This window comes from Bufo bufo, chromosome 2 (genome assembly GCF_905171765.1).
Source record: "Bufo bufo chromosome 2, aBufBuf1.1, whole genome shotgun sequence".
Taxonomy (NCBI): Eukaryota; Metazoa; Chordata; class Amphibia; order Anura; family Bufonidae; genus Bufo; species Bufo bufo.
The window spans coordinates 690,379,966-690,402,447 of record NC_053390.1 but is presented as its reverse complement, the minus strand read 5'-3'; the positions used below and the strand labels follow the sequence as shown (position 1 = coordinate 690,402,447).

At 43.6% G+C, this 22,482-nt stretch overlaps 1 protein-coding gene across 1 annotated transcript in view; it reads left to right on the top strand.

Moving 5' to 3' along the window:
- Positions 1–9,449: 9,449 nt before the first annotated feature.
- Positions 9,450–22,482, top strand: part of GLRA3 (glycine receptor alpha 3) — a 328,913-nt gene continuing 315,880 nt past the window's right edge. Inside the window, exon 1 of the mRNA XM_040420529.1 lies at positions 9,450–9,520. Coding sequence (XP_040276463.1) covers positions 9,450–9,520 — 71 coding nt within the window. The remainder of the gene's footprint in view (positions 9,521–22,482) is intronic.

The window sequence follows — 22,482 nt, the reverse complement described above, 5'->3', positions numbered from 1 at the left end:
TCCGATAAAATCAAGTGTGCACTGCGCAACGCCATCTGTGGCAAGGTCCACCTAACCACAGATACGTGGACCAGTAAGCACGGCCAGGGACGCTATATCTCCCTAACTGCACACTGGGTAAATGTAGTGGCGGCTGGGCCCCAGGCGGAGAGCTGTTTGGCGCACGTCCTTCCGCCGCCAAGGATCGCAGGGCAACATTCTTTGCCTCCTGTCTCCTCCTCCTCCTACTCAGCTTCCTCCTCCTCTTCTTCCACCTGCTCATCCAGTCAGCCACACACCTTCACCACCAACTTCAGCACAGCACGGGGTAAACGTCAGCAGGCCATTCTGAAACTCATATGTTTGGGGGACAGGCCCCACACCGCACAGGAGTTGTGGCGGGGTATAGAACAACAGACCGACGAGTGGTTGCTGCCGGTGAGCCTCAAGCCCGGCCTGGTGGTGTGCGATAATGGGCGAAATCTCGTTGCAGCTCTGGGACTAGCCGGTTTGACGCACATCCCTTGCCTGGCGCATGTGCTGAATTTGGTGGTGCAGAAGTTCATTCGCAACTACCCCGACATGTCAGAGCTGCTGCATAAAGTGCGGGCCGTCTGTTCGCGCTTCAGGCGTTCACACCCTGCCGCTGCTCGCCTGTCTGCGCTACAGTGTAACTTCGGCCTTCCCGCTCACCGCCTCATATGCGACGTACCCACCAGGTGGAACTCCACCTAGCATATGCTGGACAGACTGTGCGAGCAGCAGCAGGCCATAGTGGAGTTTCAGCTGCAGCACGCACGGGTCAGTCGCACTGCGGATCAGACACACTTCACCACCAATGACTGGGCCTCCATGCGAGACCTGTGTGCCCTGTTGCGCTGTTTCGAGTACTCCACCAACATGGCCAGTGGCGATGACGCGGTTATCAGCGTTACAATACCACTTCTATGTCTCCTTGAGAAAACACTTAGGGCGATGATGGAAGAGGAGGTGTCCCAGGAGGAAGAGGAGGAAGAGGGGTCATTTTTAGCACTTTCAGGCCAGTCTCTTCAAAGTGACTCAGAGGGAGGTTTTTTGCAACACCAGAGGCCAGGTACAAATGTGGCAAGACAGGGCCCACTACTGGAGGACGAGGAGGACGAGGATGAGGAGGAGGTGGAGGAGGATGAGGATGAAGCATGTTCACAGCGGGGTGGCACCCAAAGCAGCTCGGGCCCATCACTGGTGTGTGGCTGGGGGGAAACACAGGACGATGACGATACGCCTCCCACAGAGGACAGCTTGTCCTTACCTCTGGGCAGCCTGGCACACATGAGCGACTACATGCTGCAGTGCCTGCGCAACGACAGCAGAGTTGCCCACATTTTAACGTGTGCGGAATACTGGGTTGCCACCCTGCTGGATCCCCGGTACAAAGACAATGTGCCCACCTTACTTCCTACACTGGAGCGTGATAGGAAGATGCGCGAGTACAAGCGCACGTTGGTAGACGCGCTACTGAGAGCATTCCCAAATGTCACAGGGGAACCAGTGGAAGCCCAAGGCAAAGGCAGAGGAGGAGCAAGAGGTCACCAACGCAGCTGTGTCACGGCCAGCTCCTCTGAGGGCAGGGTTAGCATGGCAGAGATGTGGAAAAGTTTTGTCACCACGCCACAGCTAACTGCACCACCACCTGATATGGAACGTGTTAGCAGGAGGCAACATTTCACTAACATGGTGGAACAGTACCTGTGCACACCCCTCCACGTACTGACTGATGGTTCGGCCCCATTCAACTTCTGGGTCTCCAAATTGTCCACGTGGCCAGAGCTAGCCTTTTATGCCTTGGAGGTGCTGGCCTGCCCGGCGGCCAGCGTTTTGTCTGAACGTGTATTCAGCACGGCAGGGGGCGTCATTACAGACAAACGCAGCCGCCTGTCTACAGCCAATGTGGACAAGCTGACGTTCATAAAAATGAACCAGGCATGGATCCCACAGGACCTGTCCATCCCTTGTGCAGATTAGATATTAACTACCTCCCCTTAACAATATATTATTCTACTCCAGGGCACTTCCTCATTCAATACTATTTTTAATTTCATTTTACCATTATATTGCGGGGCAACCCAAAGTTGAATGAACCTCTCCTCTGTCTGGGTGCCGGGGCCTAAATGTGTGACAGTGGCCTGTTCCAGTGGTGGGTGACGTGAAGCCTGATTCTCTGCTATGACATGAAGACTTATTCTGTGCTGACATGAAGCCAGATTCTCTGTTACGCGACCTCTCTCCTCTGCCTGGGTGCCTGGGCCTAAATATGTGACAGTGGCCTGTTCCAGTGGTGGGTGACGTGAAGCCTGATTCTCTGCTATGACATGAATACAGATTCTGCGCTGACATAAGGCCAGATTCTCTGTTACGGGACCTCTCTCCTCTGCCTGGGTGCCTGGGCCTAAATGTGTGACAGTGGCCTGTTCCAGTGGTGGGTGACGTGAAGCCTGATTCTCTGCTATGACATGAATACAGATTCTGCGCTGACATAAGGCCAGATTCTCTGTTACGGGACCTCTCTCCTCTGCCTGGGTGCCTGGGTCTAAATGTTTGACAGTGGCCTGTTCCAGTGGTGGGTGACGTGAAGCCTGATTCTCTGCTATGACATGAATACAGATTCTGCACTGACATAAGGCCAGATTCTCTGTTACGGGACCTCTCTCCTCTGCCTGGGTGCCTGGGCCTAAATGTGTGACAGTGGCCTGTTCCAGTGGTGGGTGACGTGAAGCCTGATTCTCTGCTATGACATGAATACAGATTCTGCGCTGACATAAGGCCAGATTCTCTGTTACGGGACCTCTCTCCTCTGCCTGGGTGCCTGGGCCTAAATGTGTGACAGTGGCCTGTTCCAGTGGTGGGTGACGTGAAGCCTGATTCTCTGCTATGACATGAAGACAGATTCTGCGCTGACATAAGGCCAGATTCTCTGTTACGGGACCTCTCTCCTCTGCCTGGGTGCCTGGGCCTAAATGTGTGACAGTGGCCTGTTCCAGTGGTGGGTGACGTGAAGCCTGATTCTCTGCTATGACATGAAGACAGATTCTGCGCTGACATAAGGCCAGATTCTCTGTTACGGGACCGCTCTCCTCTGTCTGGGTGCCTGGGCCTAAATGTGTGACAGTGGCCTGTTCCAGTGGTGGGTGACGTGAAGCCTGATTCTCTGCTATGACATGAAGACAGATTCTGCGCTGACATAAGGCCAGATTCTCTGTTACGGGACCGCTCTCCTCTGTCTGGGTGCCGGGGCCTAAATGTGTGACAGTGGCCTGTTCCAGTGGTGGGTGACGTGAAGCCTGATTCTCTGCTATGACATGAAGACAGATTCTGTGCTGACATCAGGCCAGATTCTCTGTTACGGGACCTCTCTCCTCTGCCTGGGTGCCTGGGCCTAAATATGTGACAGTGGCCTGTTCCAGTGGTGGGTGATGTGAAGCCTGATTCTCTGCTATGACATGAAGACTGATTCTATGCTGACATGAAGCCAGATTCTCTGCTATGGCATGAAGAGACTGATTCTCTGCTGACATGAAGCCAGATTCTTTGCTATGGCATGAAGAGACTGATTCTCTGCTGACGTGAAGCCAGATTCTCTGCTATGGGACCTCTGTCCAATTGATATTGGTTCATTTTTATTTTTTTAATTTTTATTTTAATTCATTTCCCTATCCACATTTGTTTGCAGGGGATTTACCTACATGTTGCTGCCTTTTGCAGCCCTCTAGCTCTTTCCTGGGCTGTTTTACAGCCTTTTTAGTGCCCAAAAGTTTGGGTCCCCATTGACTTCAATAGGGTTCGGGTTCGGGACGAAGTTCGGATCGGGTTCGGATCCCGAACCCGAACATTTCCGGGAAGTTCGGCCGAACTTCTCGAACCCGAACATCCAGGTGTTCGCTCAACTCTAATCCTAATGCATTGGAGTCTATGAGAATAGCAATCAAATGATTGCTTGTTAGAGTTCCCAATGGGAACTATTAAAAAAGTGTAAAAAAAAGTTTTTTAAAGTATAAAAAAATTTCCCTAAGATGAGAATAAGAATACATACACAAAAAAAAATACACATCATAGACATCGCCACATGTGAAAATGCCCATATTATTAAGATCTAAAAATATTTGTCTAATATGGCAAATGATGAAATGGAAAAAAAAAGTAAAAATGGCTAATATGCCATTTTTTTGACTCTTCATCTCCCACAAAGAAATTAATAAAAAGTGATCAAAAAGTCGTACACACCCCAGGATCAGTGAATAGAACATAGCCTTCACACAGCTCCGTACACAACTGCAAAAAAAAGTTATAGGAGTCAGAATATGGCAAAGAAAATTAAAACATTTTTTTTTAAGGTTTTTATTTTTTTCGTATTAAAACGCAAGAAAAACTATACATACTGTATGTGGTATCACCATAATCACGCTTACCACATAGTGAATGCTGTAAAAAAATAAAAATAAAAACATAAAACTGTTGCAGACTTTCACACCATTTGGATTTCTTTCCAGCTCCCAACTACATTGTATGCAATATTAAATGGTGCCATTAGAAAGTACAACTTATCCTGCAAATAACAAGTCCTCTTACGGCTCTGTTAACAGAAGGATATAAAAGCTACACTCCAAAAAGGCAGGGCGTAAAAAAACGCAAAAATGTAAAATCGCTCTGTCAGCAAGGGGTTAAGGTTGAGATCTCATGAATTTCCCTGTTATGCTAGCCATCTGTTTGGTGCAACATGGAGATGCTTTCCATATTTGTACCAAATGTTAGCAATTAGAGAGATTAAAAATAAGGCATGAGCGAATGGACTTCGGATGAAACATCCGAAGTCGATTTGCATAAAACCTTGTTCTAATACTGTACGGAGCAGGAGCTCCGTACAGTATTAGAATGTATTGGTTTCCCGATGAGCCAAAGTTATTTTAGTTCGAACTGAACCCGAGTTTGGGAAATGTTTTTTTACAGTATAAATTAATTTATGAAGTTATTACCCGAAGTCTTGCGAGATTTCTAGAAAAAATTACTTCAGCTCATTGAAGCTAATACATTCTAATACTGTACGGAGCTCCTGCTCCACTCAGTATTAGAACAAAGTTTTATGCGAATCGACTTTGGATGTTTCATCTGAAGTCGATTTGCTCATCCCTAGTTAAAACTGCGGACAGACCCACTTTAGTAACCTTTACGGTGATTTTTGTATTGCTTAATTACTCAATATTAAAGAGGACCTTTCACTACAATGAAAAATCTAAACTAAGTATACAGACATGGAGAGCGGTGCCCGGGGATCTCCCTGCACTTACTATTATCCCTGGGCGCCGCTCCGTTCTCCCGGTATAGGCTCCGGTATCTTCAGATTTTCAGCTCAACTGGGAGGAGCCTGCCGGCATCTCCTTCTCCCAGGCTGGAGTGCTGGCCAATCGCAGCGCTCAACTCATAGCATGAGAAAAAAAAAAACCTCTCAGGCTATGAGCTGAGCGCTGCGATTGGCCAGCGCTACAGCCTGGAAGAAGGAGACGCAGGCAGGCTCCTCCCAGTTAAGCCGAAAATCTGAAGATACCGGAGGCTATACCCGGAGAATGGAGCGGCGCCCAGGGATAATAGTAAATGCAGGGAGATCCCTGGGCGCCGCTCTCCATGTCTGTATGCTTAGTTTAGATTTTTTATTGTAGTGAAAGGTCCTCTTTAAAGTCTTAAAGAAATTCTCCAGCAATTACAGTTCAAAGGATATTCTATAAAGACATACTGTATAATGATACTTTCCGTTCATAATAATTAATAAAATTAATAATTTCAATTTCCATTTTCTTAGGCGCCAGTTTAGTGTAAATGGTACAGTGACACCTTTTTAAAGAAATGATCTGCAATCAGGGGTGCACCACCAATGTGGGGAGGTGAAGCGATTGCCTTAGGCAGCACCAGGTAGGGGCAAGAAGGGGGCAGCGGAAAGGGGATTGTCTGTTTCTGCAGTATAGTATTGGGAAGCACAGTATGTGGCGCTGTATTACCCTGTATGTTTTTGTAGCTCTGTATGTAATGTTTTCCAAGTATGCCTTTAACAGTAGGGCTGGAGGGAAGGGGTTAGGTTAAGAAATTGGCATTGGGGGTTGGAGTGCCGTTTCTGCTGCCTGAGGCGAAAACTGAAAGGCTAGGTAATCCCCTGTCTGCAATATATATTATAGTAAATATACAAGTATTGTAAAAGGGAGAAACAACACCAATATTACAGTCTGAATGGGGATTATTCCAGTATGGTATTGTAGGCATACAACATGCAGTCTTCTTACTGCAATCAAGCCGGGTGGGAAGCGGAGCCCTTAGCTGCATGCTAATCAGATGGAGCCTGTGGAAGGAGTGCGCTTTGTGTTTTTAGTCCTGCAGCCAATACTCAACCTGTCATTGTGACAGCCTGCAGCGCACAAGCCATCACCAGGCTGCCAAATGACATTCCCTTCTCCCTTTGTGATGAAGGTGAACACTGGAGAGGGCAGAGCTATTCTATATAGTACTTAGAGAAATGCAGGAATGACAGGTATTGATATACTCAGTAATGCAACATAAAATCAGAATATTGTGAAAAGGTTCAATATTCTAGGCTCAAAGTGTCACACTCTAGTCAGCTAATTAATCCATACTCCCTGAGCAAAGGGTACCTCAAAATTGTGACTTTGGGGTTTCATAAGCTATAAGCCATAATCATCCAAATGATAACAAATAAAGGCTTGAAATATCTCGCTTTACATGTAATGAGTCTATCTCATATATTAGTTTCACCTTTTAAGTTGCATTACTAAAATAAATGAACTTTGCACAATATTCAAGCTTTTCGAGTTTCACCTGTAAAAGCCATTCATTCTTCACCAGGCCTAGAGCCGGGGGTACATTGTAAATTCTCCCTGGTGAAAAGCTGTTATACACTCCTTAAGGAGAATCTGTGGGTGATGACCCAGAGACGAGAATGGGAATCCAACAAGGCGTCAGCACCCAGCATACCCAGGCAAGTGCCGGGGCCCACAGCTCCTGCGGGGGCCCATAACACAGCTGCCAGAGGCCAGAAGCAATGAGCGCTTCCATAAATACAGATGGAAGTGCTTATTGCTGGAGCGCAGGAAGCTGTGGTCCTGTCACTCACCGCTCAGCCCCTGCGCTCCTCCCCTTCTTCAGGCCAGCGGTGCTCTGAATGGTGAAGCAGGAAGACTTCTCCCGACTCCACCATTTAGCCTGCAGGCACGGATCGCGCTGTCGGCATGTGTGGGTGGAGCCTGCAGCCCCATAATCTGCATAAGCTCTGCCCACATAGTGCTGCAGAGCGATCTGTGCCCGCAGGGAAGAGAGGTATGTGAGCTTCAGGAGCGGGACAAGGTGAGTAGTTACTGTGTTTTTTTGTTTATAATACAGAGGGGGCACAGAGGACTTTATTACTATGGAGGGGGTACAGAGGACTTTATTACTATGGATCAGGCACAGAGGTCTTTATTACTATGGAGGGAGCATAGAGGTCCTTAGTACTATGGAGGGGGCACAGAGGTCTTTATTACTATGGAGGGGGCACAATGGACTTTATTACTATGGAGGGGGCACATAGGACTTTATTACTATGGAGGGGGCACAGAGATATTTATTACAATGGAGGGGGCAAGAGGGCATTTCTACTATGGAGGGGGCACAGAGGGCATTACTACTCTGGAGGGGGCACAGAAGGCATTACTAATGTGAAGGGGCACAATGGGCATTTCTACTATGGACGGGGCACAGAGCCAGAGGGATTTACTACAATAAAGTGGGCACAGTGGGCATTATTACTGTGAAGGGGGCACAACAGGGATTTCTACTATGAAGGGGGCACAATGGGGATTATTACTATGAAGGGGACACAATGGAGATTATTACTATGAAGGGGGCACAATGGGGATTATTATTGTGAAGGGGGCACAATGGGGATTATTATTGTGAGGGGGCACAGATAGGGCATTACAACTGTGAAAGGGGCCCAGAGAGGGCATAACTACTGTGAGAGGGCACAATGTGGGCATAACTACTGTGAGGGGGCACACATCTGTACAAAACTACTGTGAAGGTTGTACAATGAGAGCAATACTACTATGAGGGGGTTCAATGTTTTTTAAAGTATTGGGGGGGGGCAGAGAAAGGACCCACCCGGGTGCCAAGCACCGTAGGCATGCCACTGAAGCAGAAAACTATTTGCTCCCCACTCCACCATTTAGCCACCAGCGCTCCACAGCAGCAGCACGATGTCCTCCCACATTGTCCTGCTGATCTGTGTAGGGGGAGGAGTGGGGCAGCCTCTGCTCCTCCTACACAGCAGCGAGATGTGTCACATTATCCTGCTGCTGCTGATTGGGAGCGCAGATCATGGGAGGAGCCAGGTGATTGAGGCGAGGAATATTTATTGTTTTTTTTTTTTCACTTACTGTGAAGGGGGCACATCTGGGCATCACCACTGTGAAGGGAGCACTGAGCACATATCTTGGCATTTCCACCGTAAGAGGGCACATTTCTTGCCATATCTACTATGAAGGGGGCACACATCTTGGCATATCTACTCTGAGGGGGCACATATTTTGGGATATCTACTGTGAGGGGGGCACATATCTTGGCATATCTACTGTGATGGGGCACATATCTTGGCATATCAACTATGAAGGGGGCATATCTTGGCATATCTACTGTGAGGGGGCACATATCTGTGAGTAGACCTGAGGGACTGAAACACTAGGTAGAAAACAAAAGTAGGCACATAAGGACTGATTCACATATATCCGCTCTGTGTAAGGTATTTAATCTATAATGCATGCAGTTTCATTGCTGTAAGTGCCGTGCAAAATGTCACAAGGGGGCCCACTGAGACTTTATCGCCCAGGGGCCCACATGAACCTAGAGCCTGCCTTGGAATCCAATATATAAATATTCTTTGTCTCAAAGCTCAGGCATTGACTCCGCATTAGGTCAGTGTGCAATGCCTGATCTGTGTAAGTGAACTTCTGAGATTGCATTCCATCCGACGGCTCCACCACGTGCACCGTCAGCACACAAAGGGTTACTACTGCTCCTTATTTCTCCGTCAAAGGAGCCTCCTGTTGATTGGCTGGTAACAAGCCCGCCTGTATCCATCCCCTGTACCAGGGCAGCCTCCTAGCAGTGTGGAGGAATGCAGCAGCTTGGAGTGGACTGTGCACTTCTGCCTGCTCCGAAGATCAGTCTTCCTGCACTGGATCTGACATTTCCAATCATGCATACTATCCCCCATCCTCCTGCTCATTGTCTTGTCTAGCAGGACAACTAGGGGGAAGCTTGGCTTTTCATCTGGATTATAGAAACCTCATTGTGGAGCTGTCCTTGGTGCTGGATTCAGGGTCCTGCTGTTTTCGACTGCCAGCTTCAGTCATCTATCACTTTGATGAGTTTAATTTCACAGCCCATCACGATAGAAGATGGCCCGGATCCGGTGCATACTCACGGCTGTGTCTGGGTTTTACTTCTGGGAAGCTGCTCTCTTGTTAAGGTATGACATCTCCAACTTACCCATCTGTAAGTCCTGCTGCTCACAACCTGTGCAGCCCTGGGTCGCTACACTGACAGCTGCAGATACTTGTTATCCAAATCTATCTATATCTATCTATCTCTCTAATATCTATCTATCTCTCTAATATCTATCTATTATCATCTATCTCTCTAATATCTATCTATCTCTCTAATATCTATCTATCTATCTATCTATCTATCTATCTATCTCTCTAATATCTATCTATCTCTCTAATATCTATCTATCTATCTATCTATCTATCTATCTATCTATCTATTATCATCTATCTATCTATCTATCTATCTATCTATCTATCTATCTATCTATCTATCTCTCTAATATCTATCTATCTATCTCTCTAATATCTATCTATCTCTCTAATATCTATCTATCTATCTATCTATCTATTATCATCTATCTATCTATCTATCTATCTATCTATCTCTCTCTCTCTCTAATATCTATCTATCTATCTATCTATCTATCTATCTATGTATCTCTCTAATATCTATCTATTTATATCTATCTCTCTAATATCTATCTCTCTATCTATCTATCTATCTATCTATCTAGCGTCTATCTATTATCTATCTATCTAGTGTCTATCTATCTAGTGTCTATCTATCTATCTATCTATCTAATATCTATCTCTCTAATATCTATCTCTCTTCTATCTATCTATCTATCTATCTATCTAGTGTCTATCTATCTATCTATCTATCTATCTATCTAATATCTATCTCTCTAATATCTATCTATCTATCTATCTATCTATATCTATCTCTCTAATATCTATCTCTCTATCTATCCATTTCTATCTAATATATATGCATCTAATCTACCTATCTTCTATCTATCTACCTACCTCTGCCTATCTCGCTATTTCTCTAATATCTCTCTCTCTCATATATCTATTATCTATCTATTATCTATCTATCTATCTATCTCTATTATCAAGTGGACCTCATTATTTCATTTCTTTGATGTCCTATAAATTACTTACTGTTTAGTAATATGATAACCAACTACTATAATCACACCAGGTATCAGTCACTATAATGCATTAACCGGCTGATGATTATTATTGCATCAAGCTACAATGCAAAAGTTAGTTGCAGCTACTGTGAAATAGACTCCATGAAATTACCTGATTTCTAAAATATTGGAATGAGGGTAGGAGCAAAAAAATTGCTGAATATACAGCAAGTGTGTAGTAATAGTATGGATTGTTGTAATATATATACATATATATATGAGAGAGAGAGATGTTGATGTAAAATTACTCGCGATATTGATATTTCCTTGATTTACGTGTCCCAGAAGATGCTCCATTCAGTACAGTAGTAAATCAATGGCCTGCGCTTGATTAAAAAAAGCACTTAGCTAAATATTTTTCAAAGGTACAGTAGCTATCCTTAGTTTTAATTAGACAAGATCACTTACCAATGATTGACAAGCTGAAAACCTCCCGCATAGAGGAGTTTACAAATCCCAGTGTTCAGGAAACAAATTGTGTGTCCTCTAGTCCCGTCAGCGTGCGATTTTGTCGCCTTGTTTACTTGGCGGATAATATTATCGGAACATTGTGGGTAAGCTAATATGACGAGTTCTGCTGTGAATTACTACACTGTTTCACTATATGTTTTGTTAATGGAATTTATATGAAAATCATTACATTTCAATTAATGTCATTTACTTTTACATGTTTCTATCGGCGCTCATGAATGATGAATTTGCAATGAAGGAATGGGGCATGGCTTTATAATTTAATTTTGTACCAGAATGAATACGGTAATACAGACTCAAGGTCACAAAGAGCTTTGGCTGTAAATCCAGACATTCAAGTCTATAATTCCTGTACATAACGGCAAGGTGCATTACACTTTATTGGAATATGTGTCTCAATGGCTAAAATCAATAAGAATTAGGGTCTTTGCTGAGGTCTTAGAATTAAATTGTGCTCTGGGAGCCTTTATAGCTGGGGCCTGAAGGCCACTTGTGTGACCTGCGATGACTTTGTGTGGTCTCAACCATCTGGACACAGGGATGCTTGCCTATGTGTGGTTACTCACATCTAGTATCCATGTCAGATCTGAGTGACCACAGCTTAGGAGAAGCAATGGACAAGTGCTACTGGTGCAGCAAGTAGCCATCTCTGGGTCTCCTACACATCAGGAGAATGGAGTCTCTTGACCCCTGTTTAGCACTATAGAAAGGAGTAGATGAGTTAGAGGTGGTGTCTATCTATGTGACTCTCCTCTGAAGTTTATGGAGTTATGAAATGATAAGTTATTACCACAACACCCTTAGGGCGTTCCCATGTGCCATTCTTGATCCCCCTGGGCTGGAGTAACAAGTGGAAGATTTCTGGAGTATGTTATAGTAAATCTGGTGGGCCGTGCTAAGTACTAAACACCCCCCCCCCTCCCGCTAAGCCCCACCACTTAGACGAGAAGTTCAAAAAGTCACATATTACTGTGCAAATATGACATTTTAATTTCATAATAGGGTAAATTAAATTATAAATCTCCCCATTTTCTTTATTGGAAAGAGCTATGCATGCTCTCCTCCTCTCTAGATTGCAAGCTGTGGGAGAAGTGACCCCATTTCTCCTGATACATGGGAGTCCTGAAAGTAGAACCTGCACTTATCAGACATTGCTGGTGTATAATACACCAAAAATATCGGTAATACTCCTTTATGTTTTACTGTGGTTCTTAGGAGTGGTTCAGTGTGACAATTAGAGAGGACCCGTCACCTCTCCTGACATGGCTGTTTTATTAACTACTAGAATATATCTATATATCATAAGCTTCATACATTCCCTGCACTACACCATCAACAGGCACAGCATATCATTACAACCTGTAACATTCACTACAGTTAATCTTATCATTAAAACATCATTACATAAATTAATTTTCATATACTACAAAGGTATTATCGCTTATGGGCTGCGCAGTCTTTTCTGGTCTGAGGGCTTACAGAGGACCTCGCCCCTCTCCTGACATATCTCTTTTATTAACCATCTGCATTCCCCATTTAATAACAATTCTTGCAGCATCTATTCTTATGGCTCTATGTTGTGCCATGCCTCTGTTATTTCTACCAGAAGTTATGATGAATTGTCAGCAGCTTGCAGTAAAGGTACAGATGGTTACTAGCTGGGGGTGTGTCCCTGCCAGTCTGACAGCAGCAGTACTGATTGGACACAGTCAGACACACCATCTATTGGTAACGCCCACCAGTACCTTTACTGCAGACTGCTGGCAATTTATTTGCAAACTTCTAGCAGGAATAATAAAGGAATGGCACAACACACAGTCATAAGAATAGCTGTTCCAAAATGGTTATTACATGGGGAATGCAAGTAGTTACTAAAACAGACATGTCAGGAGAGGGGAGAGGTCCTCTTTAAGACCTCATACCAGAAAAGGCTGTGCAGCCCATAAGCGATAATACCTTTGTAGTATTTGAAAATGAATTTATGTAATGATGCTTTAATGGTAAGATTAACTGTAGTGATTGTTACAGGTTGTGTATGTTGTAGGCAACATTTGAAGCTCATGATATATACAGTAGATATATTGCAAATAATAATATCATAAGCAAAGTCGTGTTGTACTCAGAGAACATTTGAAATGTCTACAATGGTAATTTACCATGACCACCACTAGAATGGGCAGTGGACTGGGTTGCTCATTCATACAGAAAAGCTGTTCTTAAGAGTTTCTCATCCTTACTATGGAGATGCTGAGACCCTATGGTAAGCACACAGCAATGATAAACAGCTCGTCATTAATCATGGTGGGGGAAATCAATACACTAGATCTCTTCATTTACCAGGCCCTTAGAATCCCCTATGGCACTTTTCAGTAGTCCCAAAGGGAATATCAAAATGTTAATGGGTTAAATCCAGTTTAGCTGCATATTGAATGTAACCTACTTAGGACACGTTCACATCACTCTTTATCTCTCTGTTCTTCTGATCTGAAAAATTAGGGATCTATTATTCTGATCATCAGTAATGATGAGTTTGCATCAGTTTGTATCACTTCCATCAGAGATCACTTATGTTGAACGGGAGGGAAATTCCTGAAAAATAGGAATTTTACTCCCATCAAAAATAACTGATCTGTGATGGAAGTGACAAAACTGATAAACTGATGAAAACGGATGCTCAAAATAACGGATCCGTCTCTTTTTTTCTATTCTTCTGACGGATCACAATGTGATGTGATGTGAACGAAGCCTTAATCTGGGATGACATCACGAGTCTGCCTGAAAAGAATGCAATCGCTAACACTGAAAATGTTACAGTAAATGCATCAACCATTTTGTGATTCTACTTTGATAAAGGTCAGCCTCCTACAGGATGTGACATTTACATTATTAAAAAGATGAACCTGTATAGGATCTGTATTTCCTTTATGATTTTACACAGCTACTTGAGGAGAAGATATTGGCTTGTCCAACATGTCAGCTTTTAGTAAAAACTTGTATTTTTCATGAAATATCAATTCTGGAGAATCTTTTCTTAACAATTGCCATAGTGCCCTATTATTCCCTCTGGAAAAGTGTGTATAAATGAAGAATTGAGCCTTACCGTTTCCTTTGTCCCTGCATAATTGGCCACTTTCTAAATGTCAGACTGTAGAAGCGCATACTCTTATGACAAGGGGAATGGTATAACCTCATTTTCAATTTGTTCATACATTTCCAGGAGGAATAACAGAAGGAAATATTTAATGAGAAATCAAAGTATAGACTTCTGAACATCTCAATGATCTTCCTTAAAAGGCTTCTTCAGGAATAATGAGTTTTCCGCCTGCTTCTCACCACTCCGGTCTTCCACGCTGCCTCCGCTGTGTCCATGTTCCAGATCCCACTGTGCTTACATCCAGCACAGCATGGGCAATGTCTCATTCTCCACTGCAGCCGATGACCACAAGCAGCACACACAAGTTGTGCCTATGTGATCAACAGTAAGAAATCATAGATTTTGACAGTCGACTGTCTCTGTAATAGCCAGGGATCCCAGCAATTTAACCCTTTGTTGCCACGCTTCCTCTGTCAGACCATTAGCGCCCAGTGGCATTATGGGATTATCATGGATGTCAAAGGCCTAACAAAGGCTCCCAGGCCTGCCACAGGCATCCGCCTATTAGACCATGCCAGAAGAATCCTATATACTGTAGGTTCCCAGTCAACAATGCGCTGACATATAGCAATGCTGGGGAATGATAAGTATTCTAAGGCATAAATGCAAGAAATAAACTGACTGCAGCATCAAGTTCCCTACTGGAACAAAAAAAAGGAAAACTAAAAAAATATTTAAAAAAGTTAATATATATTTGTATCACATTCAAAATACTGATTTCTTTGCAATACTGTGCAAAAATATTTAAACTTAAATTCTATTGTTATGAGGACAGATGGTGCCCAGCACTGCTTCACTCTTCCCAGTGGGCATGGCTGCTGATTTTCTCAGCCGTTTCTCCACTCCTGGGCTCCAGCAGCTCAGACCCACCATCATTACTGTCCTCCAGTGATGGCCAGTTCGCATTGTTCGTCCGCGAACATATGCGGGCTGCCATCTTTTTTCACAAGTACGGCGGGGCACAGGTAAGCCCTTACCTGTGCCTGTGCGCGAGCCGGTCTGAAAACAAGTGTGGTCAGTGGGAGCAGGCAGTTCCGAGAACAGCCACCGGGGGCCTTCATCGGGCTGTTCTCGGAACTGCCTGCTCCCGGTGACCGCATTTGTTTTCAGACCGGCTCGCGGCACAGGTAAGGGCTTACCTGTGCCTTGCCGGACTTGTAAAAAAAGATGGCAGCCCGCATATGTTCGCGGGCGAACAATGCGAACTGGCCATCACTGCTGTCCTCTTGCCCAGAGTAGCGCTGCTCAATCTACTCCATGCAGGCTGAGCCCTGCTCCCTAACTAGCCCGAAGGACGCACACTCCCTCCAGCTCTCAAAGGGCCAGCATATGCACCCTTATCTTTCCTAGTCAATGGTTGGCTACCCTGGGGTACTTAAGGCACCTTCCTCTTAGAGTTTGCCTGAGCAATAGGTTCTAGTACTGTAGCATCCTTTAAAGGTATGCCATTAACTTGGTTGCCTGCCTGTGTATTGACTACTGCCTGACTTCAGGATTTGACCCTTTGCTGCCTGATCTCTCTACTGACTCTGGGCTACCCGCCCTGACCTCAGACTGTTTTTGGATTACACAGACACTACTTGCCATAGCTTCAGTCTGTCCCTGACTACGGTTTTACCTGATCCCTTAGTGCTCCATTTCGGTGTCTCTTAACCCCTGAGGGTCAGCAGTCACTATAACAGAAATTAGTGGCCTGGTGGTTTATCTGCATACTAGTAGGGCTACTTTGATAACACCCTTAAAGGATTTGTCTCACTTCAGCAAGTGTCATTTATTATGTAGAGAATGTTAATACAAGCCACTTACTAAGGCCTCATGCACACGACCGTTGTGTGTATTGTGGTCCGCAAAACGCGAATCCGCAAAAGACGAATGGCGTCTGTGTGCGTTCCGCAATTTGCAGAACGCCACAGACAACAATTAATATAACTGCCTATTCTTGTCCGAAACACTGACAAGAATAGGACAGGTTATATTTTTTTTTGCAGACCATGGACGGAGCAAAGGATGCGGACAGCACACGGAGTGCTGTCCGTATCTTTTGCAGCCCTATTGAAGTGAATGGGTCCGCATCCAAGCCGCAAAAACTGCTGCTCAGATGGGGACCAAAACAACGGCCGTGTGCATGAGGCCTAATGTATTGTTATCATCCATATTGCTTCCTTTGCTGGCAGGATTCATTTTTCCATCACATTATACACTGCTCGTTTCCATGATTACGACCACCCTACAATCCATCAGTGGTGGTCGTGTTTGCACAATATAGAAAAAAGCCTCAGCCTCTCTGGTGGCTGGGACCATGGGAGCACATATAGGCTAGTACATTTTCCTATAGTGTGCAAGCATGACCACCACTGATGAATTGCAGGGTGGTCGTAACCGTGGAAACGAGCAGTGTGTAATGAGATGGAAAATGAATCCAGCCAGCAAAGGAGGCAATATGGACAAGCACAATACATTAGTAACTGCCTTGTATTAACTTTCTAATAAATTAATGCTATTTGCTGAAGTGAGACAACCCCCTGTTCACAGACACAGCACATTCTCATCTGCTTTGCTATATTGACATATTTGGTATCACATGCCAACCCATAGAATAAAATGAGCATGCTATTTGTGCTGCACAGTATTTCTGTGTAAAAAAAAACTAAAGTACAGGTTTTGATAAATTCTCTCTTATGTCACCAATCAAAACGAATGTGCATCTATAATTAAAAATCAACACCAATCAGAGATGTCGTTTTATATCATCCATAACATAAAAACGACTTATGATCAAGGATGTGCATACCATAGCGACAGTCCATGCGGCTGCTACCGGACCAATGAGACAGGAGGCATCTGAGGTTAGACTTATCATCCTTTACAACAGTGCTTCTCAAATAGTGGGGCGCGCCCGCCAGGGGGGGCGCCAGGCTCCGTAAGGGGGGGCTCGTTCAGGGCCGGCCTTTGGGGTGTGCGGGCTGTGCGGCCGCACAGGGCGCCATAGCAACAGGGGCGCCGGGCGGCCGACAGCTCGCAGTGTAATATGCGGCAGGGAGATGAGCGCTGGAAGCGCTCATCTCCCGTCTGATCAGAGGCCGGCGCAGGCGCTGGACGCGATGTACGGAGCGGGGAGCCGGCAATAGCGGTTATTCTCTTATATGTTAATAAGGATACAGTGTTATGCAGAGGTGTACTTATAACAATTTTATAAACAAATGATACTATTTACAGTCGCGCGGGGGGCTCGAAATGTTTTCTTCTTCCTAGGGGGGGCATGACAGAAAATAATTGAGAAGCACTGCTTTACAAGGACACAGAAAAGTTGGCAAAGCAGATCTGTATGAGAGAAATGCTGCCCTTACTTGTTATAATAGATGGAAAAAGTGTGGGAGAAAGTAAAGCCCAAGCTGCCCCGTCTCCGGACAGTTATGTGCAATTGTATGGACCCACAGCAGCTAGGTTCCTCACTTTGGTTTTGGTATGAAACCCCTCTGCTGTAAGTCTGTCACTGATATCCATGGATATCCATATCCTCTTCTGATTCCTAATAAAGGACACATTGAGACAAAGAGAATGGAAAGACAAAATTAACAAACAAAATGTAATTGTGAGCTGTGCATAGGCTATTACAGTCCTGATCAAAAGTTTAAGACCACTTGAAAAATGGCAAAAGTCATATTTTACATTGTTGGATCTTAACAAGGTTCCAAGTAGAGCTTCAACATGCAACAAGAAGAAATGAGAGTGAGACAAAACATTTTTTGAGCATTCAATTAATTGAAAATAACGATTAAACTGAAACAGGCTGTTTTTCAGCTGATCCAAATTTTAAGACCACGTGCCTTTAACCCCTTAGGGACTTAGGGCGTATCGGTACGCCCTGTTTCCCGGGTCCTTAAGGAGTCAGGGCGTACCGGTACGTCCTAACTTTAAACAGATATTACGTCCCGGCGGGGGTTAATAAGAACAGGATGCCTGCTGAAATCATTCAGTGGGCATGCTGTCACAACACCGGGTCGGGGGTCATTTGACCCCCCCGTATCGGCGATCGCCGCAAACCGCAGGTCAATTCAGACCTGCGGTTTGCGGCTTTTACCTGTGGTTGCGGCGGCTGTGCAGCGGTACCATCAGGTCCCCATGCGGCTGTAGGGGGACCCGATGGCATGGAAGGCATTGCGCTGCCTTCTGGTGAAGAGCCTGTGAGATCCAGCCCCCTGGATCTCACAGGCCAGAAGTTGTATGAGTAATACACACAGTATTACTCATACAGCCAATGCATTCCAATACAGAATTATTGGAATGCATTGTAAAGAATTAGACCCCCAAAAGTTCAAGTCCCAAAGTGGGACAAAAAATAAAGTAAAAAAAAGTTTAAAAAATAAAGTTTTCCCCCCAAAAAATAAAAAATTTCAAGTAAAAATGAACAAAACGTCATTTTCCCAAATAAAGTAAAAAAAAAAATTGGTAAAAAAAAGTATACATATTAGGTATCGCCGCGTCCGTATCGACCGGCTCTATAAACATATCACATGACCTAACCCCTCAGATGAACACCGTAAAAAATTAAAAATAAAAACTGTGCTAAATAAACCATTTTTTGTCACCTTACATCACAAAAAGTGTAATAGCAAGCGATCAAAAAGTCATATGCACCCCAAAATAGTGCCAAAAATCATACCCTACCCAAGGTAATCGCCCAAAAACTGAAAAAAGGAAACACTAAAACATGATTTTTTTGGCTTCAAAAATGAAATCATTGTGTAAAACTTACATAAATAAAAAAAAAGTATCGCCGCCGTGACAACCTGGTCTATAAAAATATCACATGATCTAACCTGTCAGATAAATGTTGTAAATAACAAAAAATAAAAACGGTGCCAAAACAGCTATTTCTTGTTATCTTGCCTCACAAAAAGTGTAATATAGAGCAACCAAAAATCATATGTACCCTAAACTAGTACCTACAATACTGCCACCCTATCCCGTAGTTTCTAAAATGGGGCCACTTTTTGGGAGTTTCTACACTAGGAGTGCATCAGGGGGGCTTCAAATGGGACATGGTGTCAAAAAAAACAGTCCAGCAAAAACTTCCTTCTGCGCCCTGCCGTGTGCCCGTACAGCTGTTTACGACCACATATGGGGTGTTTATGTAAACTACAGAATCAGGGCCATAAATATTGAGTTTTGTTTGGCTGTTAACCCTTGCTTTGTTACTGGGAAAAATGGATTAAAATGGAAAATTTGCCCAAAAATGTAAATTCAGAAATTTCATCTCCATTTGCCAATAACTCTTGTGGAACACCTAAAGGGTTTAACGACGTTTTTAAAATCTGTTTTGAATACCTTGAGGGTTGTAGTTTCTTAGATTGGGTCACTTTTATGGAGTTTCTACTCTAGGGTTGCATCAGGGGGGCTTCAAATGGGACATGGTGTCAAAAAAAACAGTCCAGCAAAATCTGCCTTCCAAAAACCATATGGAATTTTTTTCCTTCTGCGCCCTGCCGTGTGCCCGTACAGCTGTTTACGACCATATATGGGGTGTTTCTGTAAACTACAGAATCAGGGCCATAAATATAGAGTTTTGTTTGGCTGTTAACCCTTGCTTTGTAAAAGTAAAAAAATATTAAAATGGAAAATCTGCCAAAAAAGTGAAATTTAGAAATTGTATCTCTATTTTCCATTAATTCTTGTGGAACACCTAAAGGATTAACAACGTTTGTAAAATCAGTTTTGAATATCTTGAGGGGTGTAGTTACTTAGATGGGGTCACTTTTATGGAGTTTCTACTCTAGGGGTGCATTAGGGGGGCTTCAAATGGGACATGGTGTCAAAAAAAACAGTCCAGCAAAACCTGCCTTCCAAAAACCATATGGCATTCCTTTCCTTCTGCGCCCTGCCGTGTGCCCGTACAGCGGTTTACGACCACATATGGGGTGTTTCTGTAAACTACAGAATCAGCAACATAAATATTGAGTTTGGTTTGGCTGTTAATTCTTGCTTTGTAACTGGAAAAAAAGTATTAAAATTGAAAATCTGCCAAAAAAGTGAAATTTTGAAATTGGATCTCTATTTTCCATTAATTCTTGTGGAACACCTAAAGGGTTAACAAAGTTTGTAAAATCAGTTTTGAATACCTTGAGGGGTGTATTTTATAGAATGGGGTCATTTTTGGGTGGTTTCTATTATGTAAGCCTCGCAAAGTGACTTCAGACCTGAACTGGTCACTAAAAAGTGGGTTTTTGAAAATTTCATAAAAATTTCAAGATTTGCTTCTAAACTTCTACGCCTTGTAACATCCCCAAAAAATAAAATATCATTCCCAAAATGATCCAAACATGAAGTAGACATATGGAAAATGTAAAGTAATAACTATTTTTGGAGGTATTACTATGTATTATAGAAGTAGAGAAATTGAAACTTGGAAATTTACAATTTTTTTACAAATTTTTGGTAAATTTGGTATTTTTTTTATCAATAAAAATGATTTTTTTTTTACTTCATTTTACCAGTGTCATGAAGTACAATATGTGACAAAAAAAACTATCTCAGTATGGCCTGGGTAAGTCAAAGCGTTTTAAAGTTATCAGCACTTAAAGTGACACTGGTCAGATTTGCAAAAAATGGCCAAGTCCTTAAGGTTAAATAGGCCTTAGTCCTTAAGGGGTTAAAAGGCCAAATCTGTGCAAAGATGTAAATTCATTGTAATTTTCTGTCAGGTAGTCACACGTGTTGGCAAAGGCAAAAAAACTCTCCCTTTTTGAACGTGGTCAGGTTGTTGAACTGCATAAGCAGGGTCTCTCACAGCGCGCAATCATTGCTGAGTTAGGACTCAGTAAGACAGTCATTTGGAATTTCTTAAATGATCCTGAGAGTTATGGAACAAAATAGTTAAGTGGAAGACCCCAAAAAATTTCATCAGCACTGAGCCGGAGGATTCAATTGGCTGTCCGTCAAGACACTGGACGATTCTCGACCCAAATTAGGGCCCTTACTGGTGCTGACTGCAGCCCCATAACCATCAGATGGCATCTGAGACTGAAGGGCTTCAAAAACAAAAAACGTCTTCAAAGACCTCATCTCCTTGAACGCCACAGAACTGCTCGTTTGGACTTTGCCAGAGAGCACCAAACATGGGACATTCAAAGGTGGAAGAAAGTTTCATTCTCTGATGAGAAAAAATTTAACCTTGATGGTCCTGATGGTTTCCAACGTTACTGGCATGACAAGCAGATCCCACCTGAGATGTTTTCTACGCGCCACAGTGGAGGGGGCGCCATAATGGTCTGGGGTGCTTTTTCCTTCAGTGGAACAATGGAGCTTCAGGAAGTGCAGGGGTGTCAAACGATCGCTGGCTATGTCCAGATGTTGCAGAGAGCATTCCTCATGACTGGGTTTTTCAATAGGACAACGCTACAGTACACAATGCCCGCAGGACAAGGGACTTCTTCCAGGAGAATAACATCACTCTTTTGGCCTATCTTGCGTGTTCCCCTGATCTAAATCCAATTGAGAACCTTTGGGGATGGATGGCAATGGAAGTTTACAAAAATGGACAACAGTTCCAAACAGTAGATGGCCTTTGTGCGGCCGTCTTCACCACTTGGAGAAATGTTACCACTCACCTCATGGAAATGCTTGCATCAAGCATGCCGAAACGAATTTTGGAAGTGATAAACAATAACGGCGGAGCTACTCATTACTGAGTTCATGTTTGGAAGTTGGATTTCTGTTTTGGGGGGGTTTAGTTTTTTTTTGGAGGTGTAGTCCTAAACTTTTGATCAGCTGAAAAACAGCCTGTTTCAGTTTATTCGTTGTTTTCATTAAATTGAATGCACAAAAAAAGTTTGGTCTCACTCCCATTTCTTCTTGTTGCATGTTGAAGCTCTACTTGGAACCTTGTTAAGATCCAGCCATGCTAAATATGATTTTTTGCCATTTTTCAAGTGGTCTTAAACCTTTGATCAGGACTGTATATTGTATTATATTACAATTTTGTACAAAGTTTCTTTTGGGCATTTGGTTGTTTCTATATCAATGTGATTATTAATTATCCAAGAAATATGAGCAAGCCAAATCCACAGCCCTTCTCGTCTAAGACCAGATAGATAAAAACACTTTGTTATCCCAAAGATGTGGTAAAACGATGATTAACATTTCTACTGAGCGAACAAGGCCATGAAAGGCCGAGCTTAACATTTCTATGTGTGGAGCCACTGAAGTGTGATAGCAATTATCCTTTACTGGCCATCCAAGTGAATGATAATGATTATTGATCCATAGAGTGTACATCTGTCCT